A 23,294-nucleotide genomic window follows, 5' to 3' on the forward strand; every position below is an offset into this window, starting at 1 on the left:
GAGAGAGAGAGAGAGAGATATGCAACATCTTTTGAAGCTCAAGCTAAAGCAAAAGATTTAAATTTCTACTAATATAAAGAAGATAAAGGTTCATAAGCTTTTATAAGGACACTGCATCTTTCTATAAGCCAGAAGCCCTTCTCCAAATACAAAGACACTAGGGGCAGAAGATCAATGACATATGGATCACCACAACGACATAGCTATAATTGTTGAGGGAGGGTGGAAGGGGATGATATTAAAACTACATATATCAAAGAGAACAAAATGCTTGAGGAAATGATGCCTGTGTGGAAGATGGGTCTTCAACCATGGTTAAAGAACCCCTAGCACCCAAAAACTGTCCCTTTGGCTTTCTCCATAGACTGCAATTACCTACATTGGAAGCCATGAATGTTGTAAGAGTCTTAACACGAACACATTACAGAAAAATTAATTTTAATTATATAGAAAGTTAAATCCATACCCAAAAAGGCTAACCTATGTTGAGTATCAAGATTGGTTTCGAGAGTCACGAGGTGAATTGCATCTGTAGCATTCCATCCTGCTTGCAAAGTTGTGCTCGTTGCAACCCGGCCTATGCAAAATAAGTTCCTGCAATTAAATATTGTTCCATACGAGGAGGATTTCACCTCCCTCGCGATTAAGTGTGTTGCTATAAATCAGCCCATTCACTTTTTCATGAATGGCTGAGATTAAAAGACCTCCTTTTCAGTTGGTCTATTATCGGCCATTCACGGAAAAGTGAATGGGCTGATTTTGGGCAACGCAACAAAGGCAACTCAGTCTTCTGCTCCATACCCTTCTTTTTAAAACTTCTGTCATTTCCCATTGGTAGCTTATTGGGAATTGTAACAGCTAACGAAAGGGCATGATAGCAAAACAAGGGTGCGGGAATATCAACTACCTAAGACATTATAATATAGTTGCACATATCTATGTGTATTTCTTTCATATTTGTGCAACCAATGTAAATGTAGGAGTCTATACCCATGGTCAAGGTTTTAAATTTAAGTTTCGGTACCAGTTTCGGACCCCACCAAAATCGAACTTTCGCTCGAAATCCGATGGCATAATAAAAAGAATATTTTATTCATTATCGAAATCCCTTAAATTTCGGTCAAAATTTCAGGATAATTATAAAATAATTAAAAAATTAAAAAAATTGGTCGAAATCCCTAAAATTTTCACTAAATTTTGGAAATAACTAAATTTCGACTGAAATTTTGAAATTTTGTACGAAATAATGACACGTTTCGGGTATGTGCCATTTCGGTTTCGGTCTCCACCGAAACCATGGTTTTAAATTTCTCGGATTTCGGTCAAGACCGAAACCGAAATGTACTGAAACCGAAATTTACCAAATTTCAGTTGAAATTTTGGAAATTTCTAAAACTTTGATAAAATGTTTATTTTTTATTTTTTTTACCGAATATCAGTGGAAATTACCGAAATTTTGACCCCAAAAACTGCAATTTCCTATCTTTGTACTGAATTTCAGCCGAAATTTCAGTTTCGGCTGAGTCCTAAACCGAAAACGAAATTTAAAACCATGGACAATACCATTCACACAAAAAGAAAGAGATATGCCTGTGTAGGTAATATATGCACGTGTCATGTGTTTACGACATTCAATCATTTTAAGTATTAGTCATGCCATATTGAACGCATATTGTGCGCCAGAGAGAGAGAGAGAGAGCAATATGGAAAAAGATATCGATGAAAAATAATATATAATATGTGTATGCATGCATGTATGTATATTTCCTCTTCATTATTAAATCTCTTTCTTGTAATCTTAAAGAGGAAATGGATAAGGTGAAGAGAACTAAAGAAGCTGGAATTACCTAGTGCAAATCCAGTCACCGGATTTCCAACCTGAGCGGCCACTGCCACTGCCACTGCCACTGCCACTACCTCTTGATCGTGGTACATCTCCATCAAAACTGCGAGCCGACTCATCCTTGAATGCACCACACTTGAAGCAACTTGATCTGCTTGCAAAGTTGTGGGCCCCGCAGTTGCCGGCGGAGCAAAACCAATCACCGGGCCGGACTTCGGGACTGCTAAATGCAAACGAGGCCCCAGCCCTCCCGCTCAAGCTTACCAGGTCACGACTCTCACCGGGCTTTGCTTCACTGCACCTTTGGCACGACTCTCGCCAGCTGAAGTTCAAGTACCGGCATGACCTGCAAGTCCAATCTCCTGCCCTGTTCATCTTCTCTAGCCCCTGAAACTATCAAACTAAGGAAAAAAAAAGGATGTTTCAAACTCTCCTTTTTAATTACAAGTAATATAGAACAACTTTCTTATACTTTATAGTGGTCCAATAACTTATTTGCACTAGGAAGTAGGAACATAATAGCAAGTTTCATCCAATTTCAATCACTCTTCAATACTAGACAGCTAGTACTTGTTTCTCAATATACCACTACTAGTATTTCATCAACAAGAAATTTGGACTAAGGAAATAACAATAGTCCGACACTCAAGAATAAGACGCGGAGACCCAGCTGAAATTAAGAAGTCTTCATGCCACAATCTCTCTTCCATGTAATAGATAGATATACACCCAAAATGAATAACATGATCATAGAAAGTTGATAGGAAACTAGTGGGTGATTTGTTACTACCAGTTGTTGCCTATACTACCCGGGCAGTCATATTGCAAGATCCTTGCAGTGGGAAAAAGAAACGGACAAAGTTCAACCCCTAGTGCTTGACCTTGTCTTCTTTAAGAAAACCACAAGCAGGGTCAAATTGGTTGCCAGAAGGAAAAAAAATTCTAGCTAGCCTACAGATCAATGGACAATTGAGAAGAGATTGAAGAAGGGTTTGTTAAGGAGCACACCTTAAGGAAACGGAGGGAAGCAACAAGTGGGAGAAGAGCAAGTTAGTAGAAGAGATGGCTTGGGAGTTAGGAGGGCGTGTGTGATTTAGGTGTGTTGGGTTGGGGGCCGCTTTTATACTTGCTTCGACCTCAACAATCGAGATTGCTAGTTGAGGGCCATGGGTGTTCTTTTTCGTGTTCTTCACTTGCACTCCTTGTAATGTGGAATCACAAAAATCTAAAAGAAGGGAAAAAAGAAAGGGAAATTTTCACAAGGATTCCAAATAGACAAAATTAGAAAAAAATAAAATGCTCTAACCCTTCTTTTGGAACATGTAGAGGGTTAAGTGCTTGTACACAAACTTATACATACGCACCCACATTGCACCTCTCTTGATATGATGTGATTCCATTTAAATCTTTCTTTTCTTGTTTATCTATGGCTGGTGCGCGCGCTCAGGGGAGGGGGTATGAATTATAGGAGGTTCTGGGTGCATTGGCTCTGCCCTATCTTTGTCATTCGGATGGCCAAATTCTTCCCAATTTGGTGGCCCCACCTCTTAGCCAATATGTACACACATACACACTGTGGATCCCGCGATACGGGGCAGGTCGCGGACACCCCTCTTGGGCCTCTTTTAGATGAGTTGTGAAAGTGCTTATGCATAGGCAGGGAGCCTGCGCCTGGTGTTTCAATCATTGTCCTCACACCCTTTAGATTGTTTAGTTTTAAAATGGGGTGTCTACACACACGTACACATTGCTAGTAGCACATGTAATTATTGTAAATAACACATTCATGCGACACGTGCACACGCACGAGTCCTGTTGCCACCAGGCCTTCAAGCGTATCTGCCTTCCCCGGGTAGATCCCAGTTGAGGTTCACATAGTTTGCATGGGCACTTGTGAAACTTCCCTAGAATTTATTCTCTTACGCCCAAATCCTTTCCTATATTTGATTCTTTTACCAATAATTCAAAAAGCTAGATATCTATAGCTACACAGCCAACAGCTTGCTTGGCTTCCAAAAGTAAATTCTGCAGGCCTGAATTATTAAGGAATTTGATTCGAGCCAAGTGATATAAAGCCAAGCCGCCCATTCTTCCAGTCCCGACCACAAAGCAATTGCAGCCACATATCTAATATTAGATGTCCTCAGTCATCTCTTCATTGAACCTTAAACATAGCTTGGACCCTGGTGCGTAGGATAAGAAGGAATCCAGTCATCCTCCTCCTCCAGACAATGAATGTTCCACATATATAAAGAAACCTCAAACAAAACCCACACTTTATACTTATGTGTAATGTTCTTTTTTGAGATGCCACATTTCTTTTCCTCTATACTTTCACAAGCCACATCCTATAACGGTTGCCTCCCTGAAAAAATAACCGTTACTTTTCAATTTTTGAATATTCCTTCTAGTCCTTGCATTACCCAATTTTCCCTATACCATCTAGGTCAAAAGGGTACAAAAACACCCTAATTTAACAACTTGGCAAATGTAGGATTGATCAAAATAGCCTTTCTAACCCTTTTTGAGTCATAAATAAGTCTCTGAAAATTCATGTCAGCTTTAGTCATTTGCACCTCTTTTCCATTTTATTTCTTCTCATGCATTTATCATAACCTTTTTTTTCCAAGAAATGGTTAAAATCTATTAAATAGAACAAACCACCTGTCTCAGTCATGGGGACAAAGAAAGCAAAGCAAAGAAGGGGAAGATACGAGGACAAAAACCTCCTCAAGAAGAGAGAAAATCAAAGACCTCAAGTTCTACTATGGACGCTCCTTCACGGGCTTGATGAATGGCCACTCCATTCATCGAGCTCTTGACCTGATGGAACCATCCAAGTGGCCCTCCACCTTGTCCAAAATCTCATCAATAATCTCTGTAAATCTTCAAGGATGGGGAGAGCTGTCGTCTAACCATCTGATAACATTGAGGGAATCGCCCTTAACGAGGAGATTATCCGTCATTCTTTTCGCCAAAAGCCTTATACCCTATAAGAACATCCTCACGTTTATCACAATAGATAAAAAAAAAAGATCGCCCTCATTGCATCTCATTTGAATTTTTTATCCCATTCGGCTAGAGAAGACCCATCTAGTAAGGCCATGCTCATCTGTAAGAATGTATCCTACACCCAAGAGTTCTAGATTCCCCAAACTAGAATCATCAAAGTTTAACATCAACCAGGGGTCAAGTGGTTTCCATCTAGGAACGATGATCTCCTCACATACCCTACTAAAGTAGATCTCCTTCCAGCATCTACCAATGTCTGTGGCCGAGTACAAATAAAAAGAAAGTGCTTTGGCCCAAGAGATGACTCAAGATTTGATCCTAGAAAACGCAGAGAAAGCACTTTTGACATCATTCTTAAAAGTGCGGCATTTTTCTCTTTCCAAAAGACCCAATATGAAGGCCAAAAGGGCAATATTCCATAAGGTTATGCCCTTGCTAGACCAAGGCGCAAAGGACCAGCTATCAAGGAGCTCACATGTATGAGCAAGGAATACCGGCCCATAAAACCCCAAACAAATCCATGACTTTACTCCAAACTTCATGAGCGTAACTGCAATGAATAAGCAAATGATCCATTAACTCACCCGCTCTCACACAAAGGGCACAATGATCAATGATCAACATATGGCATCGCCGGAGGTGATCTATGGTCTAAAGCTTACTTTGGAACACTTTCCACCTGAACGCTCAGACTCTAGGGGAAGCTAGGATGCTCCATGCTTTGGATAGCCATGAGGAAGGGGAAGAATAAGCCAAGTGAAGATAGAATGATTTGACAATAAGTAGGCCAGAAGCATTCAAGATCCAAACCCTTTTATCTTCTCCAAATTTTCCAATGTAATGGGACTTCAAAAGGTGAATTAGTGAGGCAACTCAATCTACTTCCCAATCAAAAAAATTTCTCTCAAATCAAATGTTTCACGAGAGCCTATCTCCTTCTCTCTGGAAGCAGTCTTGTACAAAAACTTCAACATTTGAAGCACATCGCTAAATCTATGGGAAAAGATTCATTAGAGGCTCTTGGGAGCATCATTTATCATGTCAAAACTTATCTCATCTCCGATATAAACTCTACCTTTGATACCTTCTCGAAATTTAAACTTCCGCTCTAATATGTCCCTACAAACTGTTAGAGCATTAGGACCATATTTATCCTTCGCCGTCCAGTTACCAAGGATTGAACCGTACTTAAGTTCTACAATCTTCATCCAGAGGCTGGTCCTTACCTCTCCAAACCTGCATAGCCACTTCCTAATAGAGATTTATTAACCTCAATCAACTGGTGAATCCTAATGCCCACTTGATTTGATAGGTTTGCATACCTCATTCGAACTAACCAAATGCATTTTCTTTTCCTCAACACCTCCCCACAAAACACTCCTTTGAATCAGCTCAATTCTTTTGATTACACTGATTGGGCATCTCAAAAGGGAGAGATGATAGACAACGATGTTGGATAGCATTACTTTTATTAGGGTGTTTCTCCCTCCAAGCGATGCAAGTTCTCACTTCCAAGTTGAGAATCTTCTGTGAATTACTTCCACTTTCGGACCCCAAGCCCTCTTCTTAGGGCAACTTAGTCCAAGAGGAAAACCTAGGTATGTCGTTGGAAATTCTTCAACTGAGCAACAAAGAAGACCTGCCAATCTAACTTTCTCTTGATCTTCTATATGAATACCAAACAATTTGGATTTGTTGAAGTTGGATCTCTGCCCAATCACCACTTCATAATAGCCAAGGATATATTTTAGATTTAGAATTTGGTTTTCGTGTGCCTTACTAAATATTAAAGTGTCATCAGCAAATTGAAGATGAGAAACTTTCAAGTCCCGATCCCTTAACTTGAAGCTTTCAATTGGTCCACTACTTCTACCCTTTTTCTATCAACCTGCTTAAAGATTCTACCACAACTTTGAACAAAAAGAGGGAAAGGAGGTCTCCTTGTCTCAGACCATGAGAAGACTTGAAAAATCCTTCGGGGGAACCATTAATAAGAATTAAGAACCATGCTCAAGAGACACATCTCGATATCCAAGACCGCCATTTAGACCTAAACCCCATTCTACTTAGAAGGTAGTCCAAGCATTCCCATTCCACTCTTCTAAGCCTTTTCCATATCTACATTACACACCACTTATTTCTTTCCTGTCTTGGCAAATAGGTCTACCGTTTGCTAAAAAAACAAAAAAAAAGAGATCTTGGAGATTGTGCAATGCTTACTCTCAAAATCTTCTAGCAATATCTAGGATTTGCCAACCAAGGACGAACACTGACTAGTTGATGGCAATCACCTTAGTGAGAACTTTCTAGCATGTCTGCCAATACTTACACCAACATTTTAAAAAGACATCCAACTAAACTAATCGATCCAAAGTTCGTGATTGTGTCCGCACCTTTTATCTTAGGGATGAGAGCTAAAAGGTGGTCCCTGTGCTTTTGTCCAACACTAGGCCCTAAAAAAAACTCGTTAAAGAAGGTACAAATATCATTCTTTACCACTCCCGGGCCCCACAAATTCAGAACAATGCTAAGCAAAAACTGTCTAGGTCTAGAGAAAGTTCTCAACTTAGGAAAAGCAAGCCCGCCTTGAGGGGCGATGCCAAAAATTTTGCACAAGGGGGGCAAAAATTATAGTAATTTTTTATCTATCTTGAAATTAAGATGGAAAAAATTTCTATCTGAAATTTTGCACAAGAGGGCAAAAATTATAGTAAATTTTGCACAAAAAAGGGAGATAAAAATGGTAAAATTAAAATTTTAAACTTATTTTCTATCTTAGGGATGATTGGAAAGGGGGGCATATTTTTTTAAAAAAGGGGTAAGTATAAAAAAATATTAAAAAATAAAGGCATTTTTTTTTTCCAAAAAATTAAGGGGGGCAATTGCCCCCCTTTCCTCTCATGTGGCATCGCCCCTGCCGCCTTGATTTCTTCCTCTTCAAGTAGTTTTTCTAATGATTCTTTATCACCTCTTTCTGATTCGTAAAGTGTTGATAAAATTTTCCAAATCTTCCTTCGTCTCAGTTCTAGAGCCTCTACATGTATGGAGCTTTATCATAACTGCTTGTCTATATTTTATATGACAAAATGCTAAGTGAGGGTGCCCTTGTAGCTGGCTTTTGCAAGGGTGCCCTTCATTTTAGCATTCCAATAAAGAAAGAAGCTGATGATAGAACTTTTGGAGGATGCTCTCTCTCCAATAATAGGCTTTGGATTCACAATCTGTTATCAAAATCTAAAACGAACAAAAACGAACAATTGCAATGAAATCTTTCAATTTCTTATTTTTCTATGTTCAACTCTATGTATTCTTCTATCCGTAGAGTACTTTGAATGCACAAAAATGGCTCTAACAGAGTTTCTGTTGTTAGAGTTGGCGTTATTTAATCATTTATTTACTACATCAACACATATATATGAGGTTCTCAAGTGGACCTTTTTGTATTCTACTGGTGGGATTCAGGGGACCCCTGACAATACACAACAAGTATCTCAATCATAGTACTAAAACTTGTCGAGCCAAAACAAAGATCATTTGACCTGGGTTGCTAGTAAAACTAGTTGAATCACTATCCACTCGACAAGTATTATGAGAAGGCAAACAACCCTAAGCCAATAAAATCTGCATATCTAAAACCTATAATTGGTTTTCATTTCCTGTGAAAGCTATAAACAGATAGACATACCCCATTGTTTTTGTAGATATACCCCTCTCTAATTGGTATCAGTGAAGTCCAAACCCAACTAATGGTTCAAATTCCAAGTGGTTAGGGTCCAACCAAAGTATAGCATCCGTATCCTATGTCCTAATAGGGCTGTTCTCTACGAGGATAGAAATCCTTTGATAAATTGTTCCTAGATAGAAACCCTTTCCAAGGATAAAATAAGGCCCCAGGTTGTGATCGTTTAGATGCTAAATTATGGTCGTCCAATCAATGTGATTTCTAAATTGAAGTAATAGAAAAAGGGAAGTGATATATCCGCCCCTTTTGATCACTAGGAACACCCCCTGTCAGTGTTTGTAGCAACTAGGGGCACTGAATTCTTCCGACGTAAGTACAACAGCCTCTCTTTAGTCACTGATACACTGACAGGGGGTGTTCGTAGTGATCAAAAGGGCGGATATATCATTTCCCTAGAAAAAATGGGGGCAATGCTTAAAGAGCGTTAAAGTCTGCCACATAGGCACATAATGTCCTTGACAAGGGTGCGAATTATCCTACAGGGAGTGTGAATTTATCATTCTCCCAAAAAAAATTCTTCTTTACCGTTAGTTTTTGGCGGCACTAACACATTTCAAAAGACACTGCAACGTTGCTCTTGGTTTTTCTTTGTCAACACAAAAGATGGTGTTTTCTTTGCCTTCCCTTGCCATTTCTGTTCCTTCCTCTTCCTCTGATCCTCCATACAAATCTCTCAAATACCACCCATCCCTCTCTCTCCTCTCTAAATGTAAAGGAATCGAAAACCTCAAACAAATCCATGCCCAAATCATCAAAACCGGCCTCCACACGACCCAGTTCGCTCTAAGCAAGCTCATCGAGTTCTGTTCCGTCTCCCCTTCTGGAGATCTCTCTTATGCCCTCCTAATCTTCGCCTCCATCGAAGAACCCAACCAATTCATTTGGAACACCCTCATCCGTGGATATTCTCGAAGCCCTTCTCCAATCCTTGCTCTCTCCTTCTTCACCCAAATGCTCCTTGCTGGGGTTGAACCAAACTCGTACACCTTCCCCTTCCTTTTAAAGTCTTGCTCCAAACTTCCCGCTATCCACGAAGGAAAACAGATTCATGCTCATGTTTTGAAGCTCGATCTCGACTCCGATGCCTTTGTACATACATCTCTTATTAATATGTATGCACGTAATGGGGAATTAACCGATGCCCACCGCGTGTTCGATCAAAGCTCTCTGAGAGATGCAGTTTCTTTTACAGCAATTGTTACTGGGTATGCTTCATGGGGCTATTTGGATGAAGCCCGTCAGCTGTTTGATGAAATGCCGGTGAGAGATGTCGTGTCATGGAATGCGATGATTTCTGGCTATGCTCAGAGGGGTCTGTTTAAGGAGTCATTGGATTTCTTCCGGGAGATGTTGCGAGTGAAAATTGAACCCAATGAGAGTACTCTGGTGAGTGTCCTCTCTGCTTGTGCCCAATCGAATTCCATTGAATTGGGGAATTGGGTTTACTCATGGATTGAAAATCACGGACTGAGTTCGAATCTCAGGCTTGTTAATGCTCTTATTGATATGTATTCTAAATGCGGAGAATTAAAGACGGCTCGCTCCTTATTTGATGGAATTCCTCAAAGAGACCAAGTCTCATGGAATGTTATGATTGGGGGATATACGCATTTGGGCCACTACAAAGAAACCTTGACTCTCTTCAGAAAAATGCTGCTCTCTGCAGAAGAACCTAATGCAGTCACCTTCCTGAGTGTTCTTCCTGCTTGTGCTTACTTGGGCGCTCTTGATCTTGGCAAATGGATACATACCTATATAGACAAGAACATCAGTGATTCAACTAATGTTTCACTTTACACTAGTCTCATTGACATGTATGCCAAGTGTGGAAGTATAGAGTCTGCACAACAAGTTTTTAATGCACTGAAAGTTAAAAACGTGTCTTCTTGGAATGCGATGATATCTGGGCTAGCCATGCATGGGCATGCGAATGAGGCTATTGGGCTTTTCTCTAGAATGGCTGATGAAGCGCTCGAACCAGATGATATCACCTTTGTTGGCATTTTGTCGGCCTGTAGTCATGGTGGTTTGGTAGAAGCGGGCTATCAATATTTCAATTCCATGATCCAAGATTATAATATTTCACCGAAACTGCAACACTATGGATGCATGATAGATCTCCTCGGTCGAGCTGGGCTTTTTGATGAGGCAGAGGCCCTTATAAATAAGATGGAAATGAAGCCTGATGGGGCTATCTGGGGATCTCTGCTTGGAGCTTGTCGGGTTCATGGAAATGTTGAGTTGGCCGGCTTCGTTGCTAATCACCTTTTTGAATTGGAGCCTGAAAACCCTGGGGTTTACGCCCTTTTATCGAATATTTATGCGGGAGCTGGTAGATGGGAGGATGTGGCAAGAATAAGAACTAGGCTAAATGATAAGAGAATGAAGAAAGAGCCTGGGTGTAGCTCCATTGAGGTGGATAGTGTTGTTCATGAATTTCTTGTTGGTGATAGAGCACATCCCCAGAGCAGCAAGATCTATAAAATGCTGGATGAAATAGATAAACTACTAGAGTTGGATGGACACGTCCCAGACACCTCAGAAGTATTTTATGATATAGAAGAGGACTGGAAGGAAGGGGCATTGTGTTATCACAGTGAGAAACTGGCAATTGCTTTTGGTTTGATCAGTACAAGCCCGGGGACGACAATACGAATAGTGAAAAACCTTCGTGTATGCGGGAATTGCCATTCGGCAACAAAACTCATCTCTAAGATCTTCAATAGGGAGATTATTGCTAGAGATCGAAGTCGTTTCCACCATTTCAAAGATGGTGAGTGTTCATGCATGGACTACTGGTGAAGCTTGCATAGTTACTTTGTTCTCTCATGTGTAGATGGCATAATTTTGAAAAACAGAAATTCATTTTATGATGTGATGAAGGGATGTGATGAAGTTTCAATCAACACAAGTCGAAATTCACACATTGTTTGGCACATAGCATTTTCTCTGAAGTAGAGTGAACTGTAACAGATGGATAAGAGTGGATTCATTCATGGGTGTTATAGAACTTGAGGCGTTAGGAACCTCACCTATCATGCAATGTTGACAGAATGCTAGCTGGGATTTGAGAGGAGATCTCCTCAAAAGTCTAGATAACCACTGACATTTATAACAGTGCCAGGGGGATTGTTCAGCTAATAAGGGCACAAGCTCTAAAGGTGAGATCACCATGAAACTATCCCCGGTTGCATCCATAGAATTCTCACTGGAAACGAAATGGAACTGCTTCAATTTAGATTGGAAGATGGTTCAAGTAAGATGAACCAGAGCAGCTGACGTAGGACACATAATCAATATCTCCCTTTCTTCTTTCCCACTAGGATTAGTAACTTTCTTTCTTTTTTTGGTAGAGATTTTTTTAGTTGGCAAGATTACTATTCTAGTTATAGTTTATATGGTAGGATTCTAGGCATTTCTTTTATATAAGAGGTTGTAAAAGTGAGATATGAATAACAAGAATATTGGAATAAAAGTTTCTCTCTTTATCTCTTTCTTCTTCTCTTCTTCCCTCTCCTTTCCTAGTGGATTTTAGGGTTCTTCTTCTTCTTCCCTTCTCTCTTCTTTGTTAAGGCTCCATTCTGTTGCAAAATGGGCGTGAGAAAAGGAAGGGATGGAAAGGAAACTTACACGGCAAATAGAAAGAAAATAGAAAAGAAAGAGAAGGAAAGCCTGTTTTTTGGATGTTCTGATGCCTAGAAAGTTGGGTAAAAAGTTGTTGGAAATTTGAATCTGCATGTTATGTTGCCTGGAAAGTTGGATGGAAAGTTGCAGAAAATTCCTTGAAACAAATATCTGGTGTTTTCTGTGCTTGAAAATCTGGAAAATGTGGCAGATACAAACTAAAGACCATGTAACAACATTTTACCTGAATAACTATCTACACTTTTTATATAAACTTTTTAGACCCCTTTCAACACATTTATTCTTCTAAAGTATTCTAAAGTTATTCCAAATACATCATCCTCTAGAATATTCACATGCCTCTACTTCTAGAGTCTTCTACCTTTCTACCAAGTTGTAGAAGGTTTTAGAATAACCTACAGAATTCTAGAGAGTCTAGAAGATTTTAGAGTTCTCTCCATAATTCTAGAGATGTCTAGAACATTTTAGAACTAGAACATTTTACGACATTCTAGAATCTTCTACATTATTTTAGAGATGCATACAAGGTTCTAGAAGCTTCTCCAAGAAACTTCTACATAACTCTAGGTTTCTGGAAGGTACTCCACTTTTCCAGGCTTGTTTTGGGCCTCTAATATGACCTACAAAATTAGATGTGGTGAGCCAAATGTCACCCCGTGACACTCGGGCGATGTTACTTCCGTCAGTTGCTTGCTAATGGACGCTGCAGTTCTTCGTGTGGCAAATATATCAAACTTGTGGCGTGAATTTCCATGAATAGGTACAAAAATAGCAAAAACATCCAAAGGAAGAGCCTTCATAGATAAACCCATTGAGATAAACTTTCATCAGTTTCTAATGGATGCAATAATTCTTCTAATTTGCAGTAATGTCTCTATGTTTCTGTAGTTTTCAGTTTAGTGATCTTCTATTGTTGAATCAACTGCCTATGAGAAATCATGATTGCAGATCCTTGTGTTCCCTCAACATATTCTCAGCATTAATGTGCAAGAACTTGTTGTCACCCGGAAGTTGGTTGTTGCCGTGGTGTAGTATTGAGTATGAAAATTATTTGTTTAAAGAAATAGAATAGAGTTCTTCTTCATCAACTTGGTTGTAAAATTGGCTGACATTTTCACCGCCCGAGCTCCGTCCAAATCCGAAACCAATATGTTTTAGTTTTGAGTTAGAATTTTCTGGGCATTAGTCAATAGTCATAGTTCTAAAGCACATGCTTACTAAGAAGCAAATTTGTGGATAGCCTCTGCATATATCTGTATATTCTTAGACGGTTGTTTACTCTCTCTCTCTCTCTTAACGTATACGTTAAAGGAGGGGATTTTATCCTTCAGAGGGGGGAAAATATCATTCCTCAAGATTAAATAACGCCATCTCTAACATCTTAAGCTTTTGGAGTAATTGATCGTTTCACATGGAATCATGGTACTAGAGCAAAGGTCCTGAGTTCAAAACTCATTGACATTAAAAATCTACATGCAATGGCCAACCCAAAAATAGGGGCCCCTGTTACGTGCCTAATCGACTAACTCCCACTACCCTAAATACATTAGCCATAACTAACAGCCATTACACTAAAACACATGTCCACTACTATGCACTAACCCACGCCACATACATCCTAAGAAAATACACATAATAGCCACATGTGCCATGAGTACCTTAAAAAGAGGGGCCACACGTGAGGGAGAGTGTTAAAGCATAAAAGATTAAGGGAAATGATATCCCCCCACCCCCCTCTATGGTTTCTGTGAGAATGGTTCACTGCTTGATGATAAATTCAACCCCTTTTATTGTTTTTGTTTGCCTAAGGGGGGATTTTATCTGCCAGAGGGGGGGAAATATCATTTCCCGAGATTAAATAATCTAACAGCTTAAGCTTTTGTGGTAATTGGTTGTTTCTCATTATCATAACGAAGTATTATTTTTTTCTCACAGTGGTGAAGTATTACTCTTTCTCATAGTGGTCCTGCATGAGATATAATATCAGACCTGCATCCTTATGTTCTTATATTTACTCAAATGAGTGAAGGAAAACACCGCCCCTTGAGTGGTTACTGATTCGGGCAATATTGTACAAAATTGGATCCTGGATTCTGTATTTTGAATAGCGCCCTTGCCATTAACTTATGATTTAAATCTAATTAAATGCTGTTGCCTCCCTTAATTTATCATTTTAGTGAAATTGACACCCTTAATTGTTTTCTTTTAATTATAGGGGAGTGATAAATCGACTCCCAAATATCTTAAAGAGGAGAGAGAAAGACACATGGGGAGTCGATTTAAGATATTTGGGAGTCGATTTATCACTGCTCTATTTATATTGTGGATGAGCTGATCTAGAATCTTGATCATTTACACTGCAACAAAATGTAATTGGAAAACAGAAGTTGAATTGCATTTATTTAATAATTCGGATTTACATTCAAGATTAGTCCATAAAAGAGACCCGTTAGGATTTGGAGTCAAGCATCAACGTGGGCATCCTTGAAGGAGTTCTTCCTTGCCGTTGCCAGCACCGTCTTGTCTGCGACTATGAAGTAGGCCGCCCCCGCCGCTGCAATTACAAAACTACCTGTTAGTAATAATAATAACAACAATAATGACGATGATCAGGATTACCATTATCAAAAGGTGAGTGTTCCATTATTATTAGGGGTGCAGCTCGGGTCGGGTTAGGTCGGGTTGAGGCCACCAAGGAACCATTTTTCCCGACCCGACCCGATTTCCAAACCGACAAGGTTCAACTCGACCTGACCCGAGGAACCCTTTTTTCCAACCCGAACCCAACCTGATCCAACCCAAGTTTTCAAGCTTACAAAAAGGAATTCATAAAAAATGTCGGGTTTCACTTGGGTCGGGTTGCCAAACTCTCAACCTGAACCCAACCCGATTTCAACCCGGATTGGGCCGAACCCAAACCCAACCTGATTTTTTTTGGGTTGAACCCGACTCGAAATGCGCCCCTATTATTATAATGCTTTTCTTTTATAAATCGAAACACTCGTCCTTCTAATGAGCTTTTGAATGCTGTTATAATTCTTAAAAAAATAAGGGAAATGTTATCAGCACTACTGTATTTTGATGATCACACTCCTCACTTTATTAAAAGTACGGTATGGTCCGCACCATAGGAAGATCCAAACCGTCCATTAGATGGTGGCGATGAGTGCGATCATCAAAATACAGTAGCGCCGATAACATTTCCCAAAAAAACACTATCCACACAAAAAAAGTAGTGTTTAATAAAGTCAGCAGTGCCGCTATAAAAAAAAACACTATCATTTTCTAAACAATAATGATGATGATAAATTTATAACCAACCTGTAGAGATGATGAGAGCCTGAGCAGTGTGATTCAGGTAGGATCTTGCCCATGGCAGCATCCTAACGCTGGCCAACTGCATGGGAGTATCATCAAAGTGACAAAAGTATACTTAAAATTAATATAGAGGTGCTTACATAACTATAGAAGGGTTTTTGGTCTTCTTGTATAATATTAAAAACTACTTTAGTTAGAGGATCGATCAAGTGGGTCACCATGGATATTGGCTATAACCCAAAAAGGTTGGCCATCAGTAGGCCCATCAGATAATCTTAGCCAGTAAATTCGACCCTATACAGGTTGGGATCATCCCATTGCCACCATCATGGCAAATTCGACCATTAGATCAACAACTACAATCACCAAACATTTGAATCATGGGTGCATTGGACCGAATCCAGATCCAACCCAATTACAAAAAAAAAAAAAAAACATAGTTTTTTGCCCCTTTAAAAAGCTTCATAAAAGAGGGAAAATGATTAGGAAGATGAGTTACAGTTGGAATGGCAGTTGCAATGGTCGCTACGACGGCAGCCTTGGTCCCTGCAACAACCCCTTCTGTATATAAACAAAAAATAAAAAATAAAACATTGTCATCTGATCGTATCGTCTGGCTCAAATAGCTACTTTCCACCGAGAAAATCAGTACCTCATTGCGAATTTTTTTAAAAAAATTACCATAAGAACATCGCTTGGCCACGCCCAATTTCTGGTCTAGAGATGGCGAAAAGGCCTTGTTTTGGGGGGGAGAAGTAGACGCAGAGGAACGAGAGAAAGTGTCCATTGTCTTTAAAAGAAGGTGAGGGGCTGCAATGTATAGAGTTTGTGGATTTTTCACTGAAAGTTTGTTGGTCAGACGAGCTTTATTTATAAGCATAGAGAGAGGGAGAGGGTGAGTGAGTTTGATGGTTTTGTTGAATTCTAAGGTCGGGAGTCAGTTGTTTCACTTGGCTTCTGTTTTAACTTTTAACTGGAAGGAACATTAATGCCCTTGGTTTTTGGACATATTTTCAATTAGAAAAATGAGTTTGGGAAGCAGAGTTCATTTTTTGACCATTTAACAAATTACCCATTTCACCTTGTGTTCTTCTTGGAATACTTGTAGTTCACTTGGTTATAGGAAAAAGTATAAGACTTTGCTCCCCGTGCGGTCGAGTCCCCTCGGAGTTACCCGATGCACGTGGTATGTATACGGGTGATTGCGTGCATACATAGGGATTCGTCCCACCCTAAAATGGGGTGGGATACCCTATGTCATAAAAGAAAAAGGGTTTTGCTAACAAGTGCCCTTAGGGTACCCATTAAGTTGCATTGGAAATGAAATTTTACAATCATTTTACACATTGTTTGATAAGAATACTCACATTTTGTGACTTTATTATCAAAACATGTGTAAAATATAATTTTCAATGCACCTTAACAAGTGCCCTTACTCGTTAGCAAAACCCAAAGAACAAAAAAGGAAAGCTATAAGACAAGTCATTGAAAGATCTTGACTTGTTTTCAAGACACTTAATGAGATGCGATTTACCTATAGTCAGAAGCTCATTTAAGCATCAAACTGTAGTTGCACTAATTGGGATGCAAATTAGGGAAAACCCATATCAAATCCCAAGGAAATTAATTAAATTTGTAGAGCAATCTAACTGAATTTGAGGGTTACTAGCAAAACGGGAATGTTTGGAGAAAAAGACGGGATCCCGTTTTAGTAGTGTTTTACAATATACTGTGACTTAACGCACTTCAAACCTTCCTCATTTGATAATATCATGAGGCTCCTTCCTCTTAAAGACTGAAATTTGGGCTATTCCAGTCATTTAACAAATTTGCCTATTTGAGGGAGTTAAAGAGCGACTAATTTGAAGGAGGGTCATTTTCGTCATTTACAGTGCTAGAGTCGGAAATGGTTTGTGTAATTTGCATATTACCTTTAAAAATGACTGTACAAAATCCATAGATTAAAACCCGTTTCCTGACTAGAATGAGAAAACAGTGGGTGCCCATCCCGGTTATTGTTAGCTTTAACTGTAGCATCTCTAGGATGAGAACACGTGTCAGAATCTACGGCTTAGAGCATTTGGCTCCTCAAAAGAATGGAAAACTGTCCATTTCCTCCTATTTTATATTTTGAGTGGTGTAACACCCGACTCTTGTCGTTAAGTGGAAAGGAGACCACACTACATTCCTGATGGGATGTGACATGTGAGTACATTTTTTTACTATAAGATGAACTTGGGCCCTAAATTGTCCTAATCAGCCCACGAGAGAATCCCTCTTGTTTTTGGTAGGTAAGCTGGGATCGAACCTGTTACCTTAATGTTGAGAAACAAAACCTCAACTAGGGTTGCAACTCAGGGACGGTGCGGGTCGGGTCGGGCCTGGCCGGGTTTTTTTAGAAACCACCATTCATAAACCTGGCCCAATCCGAAACATAGTTTCTCAGGTCGGGTCAGGTTTTTTCTCAATGTAAGGTTTACCTTAAATGTCCCATCAGTGCATAGAATAATTGGTTCTCAATGTAAGGATTGCCTTGAACGGCCAAGCAGATATTGTGTATGAAGAGACACTGAGAAAAATTTAAACAAGCTGGTTGAAGGTGCTGCCTATCTATGGATCTTGTCAATTTTTCTTTATCATTGTCATTGTGGTTATAGTTGATGCTTTCAAGCAACTTCATCTGCCATCTTATCTAGTTAAAAAGTTGGATTTGTGCCAACCTTCATCACTTTTAATAAATTTCCATTTGTTCTCCACATGATGGAAATAGGAAAAATAAAAAACTATTCTAAACAATAATTTTGTTAAAAAGACACCAAAATTAGAGTTGGAACTCTGGTCGGGTCGGGTTTTCTAGAGTCCTACCCTACCCTAAAAGTTATCTCAGGTCGGGTCGGTTTATTTTTTAAAAATCCGAAATTCCTAAACCCAACCCATGGTTTTTTCGTCTTGGGTTGAAGTGGGTTGGGTAAAACCCAACCAAAGTTGCAATCCTAGCCTCAACCATTGAGCTGCAGGCCCAAGCCTAGAAAATACCTCTCTTTCTTGGGGGAAGTCGAAGACCCCCTTATATCCATCAAAACGTGAAACGCGAGAGAGAAATGTTGGATTTTGTTCCAATAAATAAGTTTCAAATTTTCTATTAAAGCTTGAGAATTTAATGGTTACTTTTCATATTTGTTGAAACTCCAAATTCATGTCTTGGATAAGTGAATGAGTTAGGCTAATGAATCTATTTAATGAGTTCCATTAAATGGATTCATGATACCCATGATGACTCTTTGTGAGCAACTCTTCATATTCCATGAACCTTTGGACTACCCATTAATGGTGACTCTTGGATTTGAGTGCTCTCATTAGTGGTGACTCTAAAATTAAGAAGTTTCAATGTATGTAGAGATACATGCATGACTCTTGGAATTAAGGATTCATGCATGATTCTTGAAATTTTATGATTCCATTAATAGTTACATTGAATGGGTGTGCCTCTTCCTTTTCAAAGGAGATCTTTGGCTTGCTATTTGAACTCTATAAATAAAGCCCTCATTCTAGCATCTTAGGACATGAAAAAGAAACTACTTTAGAGCCTCAAAAGCCATGGAAAGTGTTTGATAGAAAGCTTGCCTTATCAGATTGTTGAGCGGTGCATTACAACAATCTATTCTCATGCTGTTCCTGGAGGTGGTTTGGTCGTGTGTTCCTTGCACTGGAGTTAGGCCGAATAACACTTTAAGGTGGGCGTTCAAGGATGTACGACAGTATCGCAATCAAGATCGTTTGTAATCCATTCTCCATTCAAGTCAGTATAATTTCAATTTTATGCGTTATTTTCTTAGTTAAAATCCATTATTTTCAACCGCTTGCTCCAACAAGAAAATCTCACTTTCATCAGAGTCTTTCCACCTCTAGTTCCTACTTTCGTCGAATATGGGAAGTGTGGCATGCAATTTTAGGCGAAGTTTTTCGCCAATGTGAAACCGTGGAAAGGCAAAAGAGAAAGAAGAAGGAAAGTAAAAACCAAGAGGGCTATGAAGGGAAGGGACTTCTTGGAGAAGAAGAAGCCATCTTCGACGCTCGAGTTTTGGAGGTGGGAAACAGTTCTCTTGAAAGGGGTTTAGAGGCCAACGAGTATCCCTTCAAGATTGTTGTGATCTTCAGTTTTGTGTAGAACTTGAGAATAAAGACATATACTTCTCATATACCTTAGTAGATTTCTATCAAAGTTGTCATGTGTTTTTTTCACTTCATGCTGGAGTGTTTTCAACATTTTTGGTGTGCTTGATGGTGGAGGCTTTGTTTCTTAACCTTGAGGTCACAGGTTCGATCGCAGCTTACCAACCAAAAAAAAAAAAACGGGTGCGCTTTATTTGTGCTTAGTGGATTGCTATTGTTTGTTTTGTGCTTCTTTTTCTTGACTAGATTCTAGATTCACATATAGAAGGGGAAAGTTTATCCACTGTGATTCATCCAAGTTTCTCTTAATGATAATAGGGTCCACTCTCATCAATGTAAAACTACTGTAAATCAAAGTTTTACTGTGGATTGGATTTAATATTCCATTCATATGCCACTTATCAAATGGCTAAGACACTCTAAAATCTATGCATGCTACCAAATTCAATACACATGAATTTAGAGCACTGCGAATTACGTTCGGCACCTTGACACCCTTTTAAGTGATAAAATTTCTTTGGCGGTCCTCGTAGGGGTTTTCATAAGAATAGAACTTCAAAATATGCTAAAAAAGCAAAGCCAATGATAATATAAGTCCAGCCCGTTCAAAGCCCTTAATTTTGTGATAAAATAACCCACGATGGGACTCCGGCGGAATCGACTGTGGTTTTATCAATTCATGTGTGGACTACAATGTGGGGCCCATTCGAAATGGGAATTGGCACGAAGACCAAGATTAATCGGACGTGGCTAGTCTTAAGGTGAAAAGCAAGCTCCACGTGTTCACCAGAGCCTTACGTAGAATCTGCTTGAAAGGGTATATTAGTCTAATAATTCAAAGCGTAATGATATCCCCACCCCGTTGTTTTAATAATGTCACGTAAAGTCTAATAATTCAAAGCGTAATGATATCCCCACCCCCTTGCTTTAATAATGTCCCTCGCACTTCTCCACACTTTATTATCTACTTCTGAGGGGCTGTTGGGGAGCATCTTAAGAAATACTAACAGCCTCCAAAACCTAATTATGATTGTGAGTGAGAACTAGTTTTGATGGAACAAAAGTAGAGGCGGGGAAAGATAAGCACATTACCCAGTTTTATTATGATTGATGCCACTCCTCTCTGCATTCTACACTACCCTAATTAGTTGTTAAAGTCTCTTACAATTTGTCACGCCCCGAACCCATAATTCTAGGTAAGGCGCACGTGACAGCCGCCGCACGCCCATAGGGTCGCCCCCACAAGCATGCAAGGCTCCTTTTTCGATCAACTATTCTCAACAATCAGAGTAACTAATAAATGCGGAAATTTTAGTCTCATAATGAAATACAAATATAGATTAGGTCCATAAGTCTAAATCCAACAATAATTATTTCAAGACAATCACCTTAATAAAATATCAAAGGTTTCTAAATTGGAACAATGAAATAAAGAACAAATCTCCTAGGCTCCAATCCAAGTGCCTGATCTCAGCAAATCTACTGCCGCTCCTCTGTATCTGAAATTTGTTAAACCACATAATGAGCTAACAGCCCAGCCGGTTTTCCAAATCCAAGCCAGCTAATAGGAAAACAAAAACAAACTTGTGCGGAAAAGACGTAGCATGCCATAAAATTTAGCCAATGCAGAAATTGATAAGAATTAAAAAGATCATTTCTACATAAGCTATATAAGAAAAATACATGTTTTTACAAAACAGTTCCAACCACTCGGTTATGCAGTTTTTCACTTGGAAATCAATGACAAGAATATATATTTTCAAACACTTGATTTTGCATTTTTCCACTTGGAAATCAAATACTTAACAGTAATATATTTTCAAACATAACAGTCTTCTCTGTGGCCAATTTCCAACCTTATTGGCAAGTAGCGTAACCCAAGGCGAACACTCGTTCGCAGGACTCACAGGTCCAAAAGTGCGCAATGTCACAATATCAATAGCCAGAGGACTCCCTACTGGCCGCCCGAGATCAACCTTACGGGTAGATAAAATTTGACCGGTCTACGTGATCACGTCCAGTGTACTCACCCACTGGTAGGTTGGGCACTAGATCCCCACCAGAGATCAACCTTACTGGCGGAATCCATTCCATACCAAGACTGTATGCAATTATAGAGAGAAGCAATTTTAATGTTTGCAATACCATGCCATAAATTTGTAACGCTTCAAGCCATAGGGAACTTCCCTCATTTCAAATCTACGAAAACATATCGTAAACAAAGTGCTTTTCAAATTGTTGCTTCATGAATTCTAGTTTTCTAAATCATGTTCTTCATAAAGCTTTTTATGTATAGGGATGAAAACATGTCAAGACTAAAGGATACCATGCATAATGATATTCAACTATGTAGAATGACATACTAAAAAAAACGTTCAGTAAAAATCTTCTCCAAAAGAAGTTCCAAGTCAAAGTAGATATGCAAAAATTGAAATAGAAAGCTTTCAACTTAGCTAATGTAATTATTTGATAATACACTGACATAGGGTAGGATCACCTACCTCTTGCACGAATTTCTGACTTTGTTTTGTTTTCTCTAGGACGACGTTGACGTTGACAAAAACTCCTCTTTTTCCCCTTCACATTAGTAAGTAAACCAAGGTCATTTAACTATCCTAATGTGTAACAGTCCCTATTAAATAAGATTTCATATTTGATTGTGCCTCTAAAAAGAAAAGAAATTAGGACGGCTCTAAAAACTCATTTCTAACACATCGCACCTAAACTCCAATCCCATTTGCTCAACCAAATTTATTCGCACCTAAACTCCAATCCCATTTGCTCAACCAAATTTATTTAATTAAGACTACTCTTTTCCTCCTTTTTGTTCTTGTCAAGGAAGGGAATTTGCAAAGCTGAAACTAGAAGGTGACTGAGTAAGAATATGAACTTACAGAATTTTGGCAATTATTCGTGATGAAGATCCACCCAACCGTAGTTGATCTCAAGACATATGTGATGGAATATGAGGTCTTGTAGGCCTTGATTCTTGGACACAAGGTTATGGCAACAAGATGATGGAAAGTAGTTTATTTACCGGCAGCAATAGCAATTTGCAGAGGTTTCTAGGACTGTTTTGCAATGGCTTCTAGGACTGTTTTGCAATGGCTTCTAGGACTGTTTTGCAAGGGCTTCTAGGACTGTTTTGCAAGGCTTCTAGGACTGTTTTGCAATGGTTCTAAAGTGGTGTAGAACTTGGTCTTGTAGGAGAGTTACAAGCATCCCAATGTAGGAGAGTTACAAGCATCTCAATGGCCTCAAACACCACCTATATTCCCTCTTTCTAAAGCCCACAACAACTACATCCAACACCTATATTTCTTCTTTCTAAAGCCCACAACAACTACATCCAACACCTATATTTCTTCTTTCTAAAGCCCACAACAACTAACCTTCATCAACACCACCCCTTTCTAAAGCCCACAACAACTAATCTTCATCAACACCACCCCTTTCTAAAGCCCACAACTACTAACCTTCATCAACACCACCCCTTTCTAAATCCCACAACAACTAACCTTCATCCAATGAGAGAAGAGAGTGGAGAGAAAAAGTTGTAGG

The 23,294-nt window shown here is 39.2% G+C and overlaps 3 protein-coding genes across 5 annotated transcripts; 1 reads left to right on the forward strand and 2 right to left on the reverse strand.

Moving 5' to 3' along the window:
• Positions 1-29: 29 nt before the first annotated feature.
• LOC143846916 (RNA-binding protein involved in heterochromatin assembly dri1-like) lies at positions 30-3,165 on the reverse strand. Of its 3 annotated transcripts, none has more exons than XM_077355528.1 (4): positions 2,852-3,165; positions 1,848-2,244; positions 467-577; positions 30-365 (listed from the first exon to the last, which is right to left on the reverse strand). In XM_077355528.1, exons 2-3 carry the CDS (start codon positions 2,216-2,218, stop codon positions 493-495), a joined length of 456 nt encoding a protein of 151 aa, XP_077211643.1. In that variant the 5' UTR covers positions 2,219-2,244; positions 2,852-3,165; the 3' UTR covers positions 30-365; positions 467-492. The 3 variants fall into 3 exon arrangements, with proteins under 3 accessions (XP_077211643.1, XP_077211642.1, XP_077211641.1); XM_077355527.1 differs by having other exon boundaries at positions 32-375; positions 481-577; XM_077355526.1 differs by having other exon boundaries at positions 34-375; positions 2,852-3,164.
• Positions 3,166-8,954: 5,789 nt separating this feature from the next.
• OTP82 (Tetratricopeptide repeat (TPR)-like superfamily protein) lies at positions 8,955-12,089 on the forward strand. Its single transcript, XM_077353912.1, has one exon. The coding sequence runs from the start codon at positions 9,201-9,203 to the stop codon at positions 11,397-11,399; it is 2,199 nt and encodes a 732-aa protein (XP_077210027.1). The 5' UTR covers positions 8,955-9,200; the 3' UTR covers positions 11,400-12,089.
• Positions 12,090-14,612: 2,523 nt separating this feature from the next.
• LOC143845995 (early nodulin-93-like) lies at positions 14,613-16,411 on the reverse strand. The gene is made up of 4 exons (XM_077354398.1): positions 16,242-16,411; positions 16,060-16,121; positions 15,564-15,639; positions 14,613-14,796 (listed from the first exon to the last, which is right to left on the reverse strand). The coding sequence occupies exons 1-4, from the start codon at positions 16,345-16,347 to the stop codon at positions 14,705-14,707; spliced, it is 336 nt and encodes a 111-aa protein (XP_077210513.1). The 5' UTR covers positions 16,348-16,411; the 3' UTR covers positions 14,613-14,704.
• Positions 16,412-23,294: the final 6,883 nt, after the last annotated feature.

This window comes from Tasmannia lanceolata, unplaced genomic scaffold (genome assembly GCF_043159265.1).
Source record: "Tasmannia lanceolata isolate RefF3 unplaced genomic scaffold, GAP_Taslan_0.1 ptg000015l, whole genome shotgun sequence".
Classification (NCBI taxonomy): Eukaryota; Viridiplantae; Streptophyta; class Magnoliopsida; order Canellales; family Winteraceae; genus Tasmannia; species Tasmannia lanceolata.

Coding starts and splice junctions, on each gene's coding strand:
- LOC143846916 (XM_077355528.1), bottom strand. CDS start 2,218: ATGAACAGGGCAGGAGATTGGACTTGCAGGTCATGCCGGTACTTGAAC. Junction 578..1,847: donor GGTGACTGGATTTGCACTAG/GTAATTCCAGCT, acceptor TATTTTGCATAG/GCCGGGTTGCAACGAGCACA.
- OTP82 (XM_077353912.1), top strand. CDS start 9,201: ATGGTGTTTTCTTTGCCTTCCCTTGCCATTTCTGTTCCTTCCTCTTCC.
- LOC143845995 (XM_077354398.1), bottom strand. CDS start 16,347: ATGGACACTTTCTCTCGTTCCTCTGCGTCTACTTCTCCCCCCCAAAAC. Junction 16,122..16,241: donor GGCCAAGCGATGTTCTTATG/GTAATTTTTTTA, acceptor GTTTATATACAG/AAGGGGTTGTTGCAGGGACC. Junction 15,640..16,059: donor TTGCAACTGCCATTCCAACT/GTAACTCATCTT, acceptor ACTCCCATGCAG/TTGGCCAGCGTTAGGATGCT.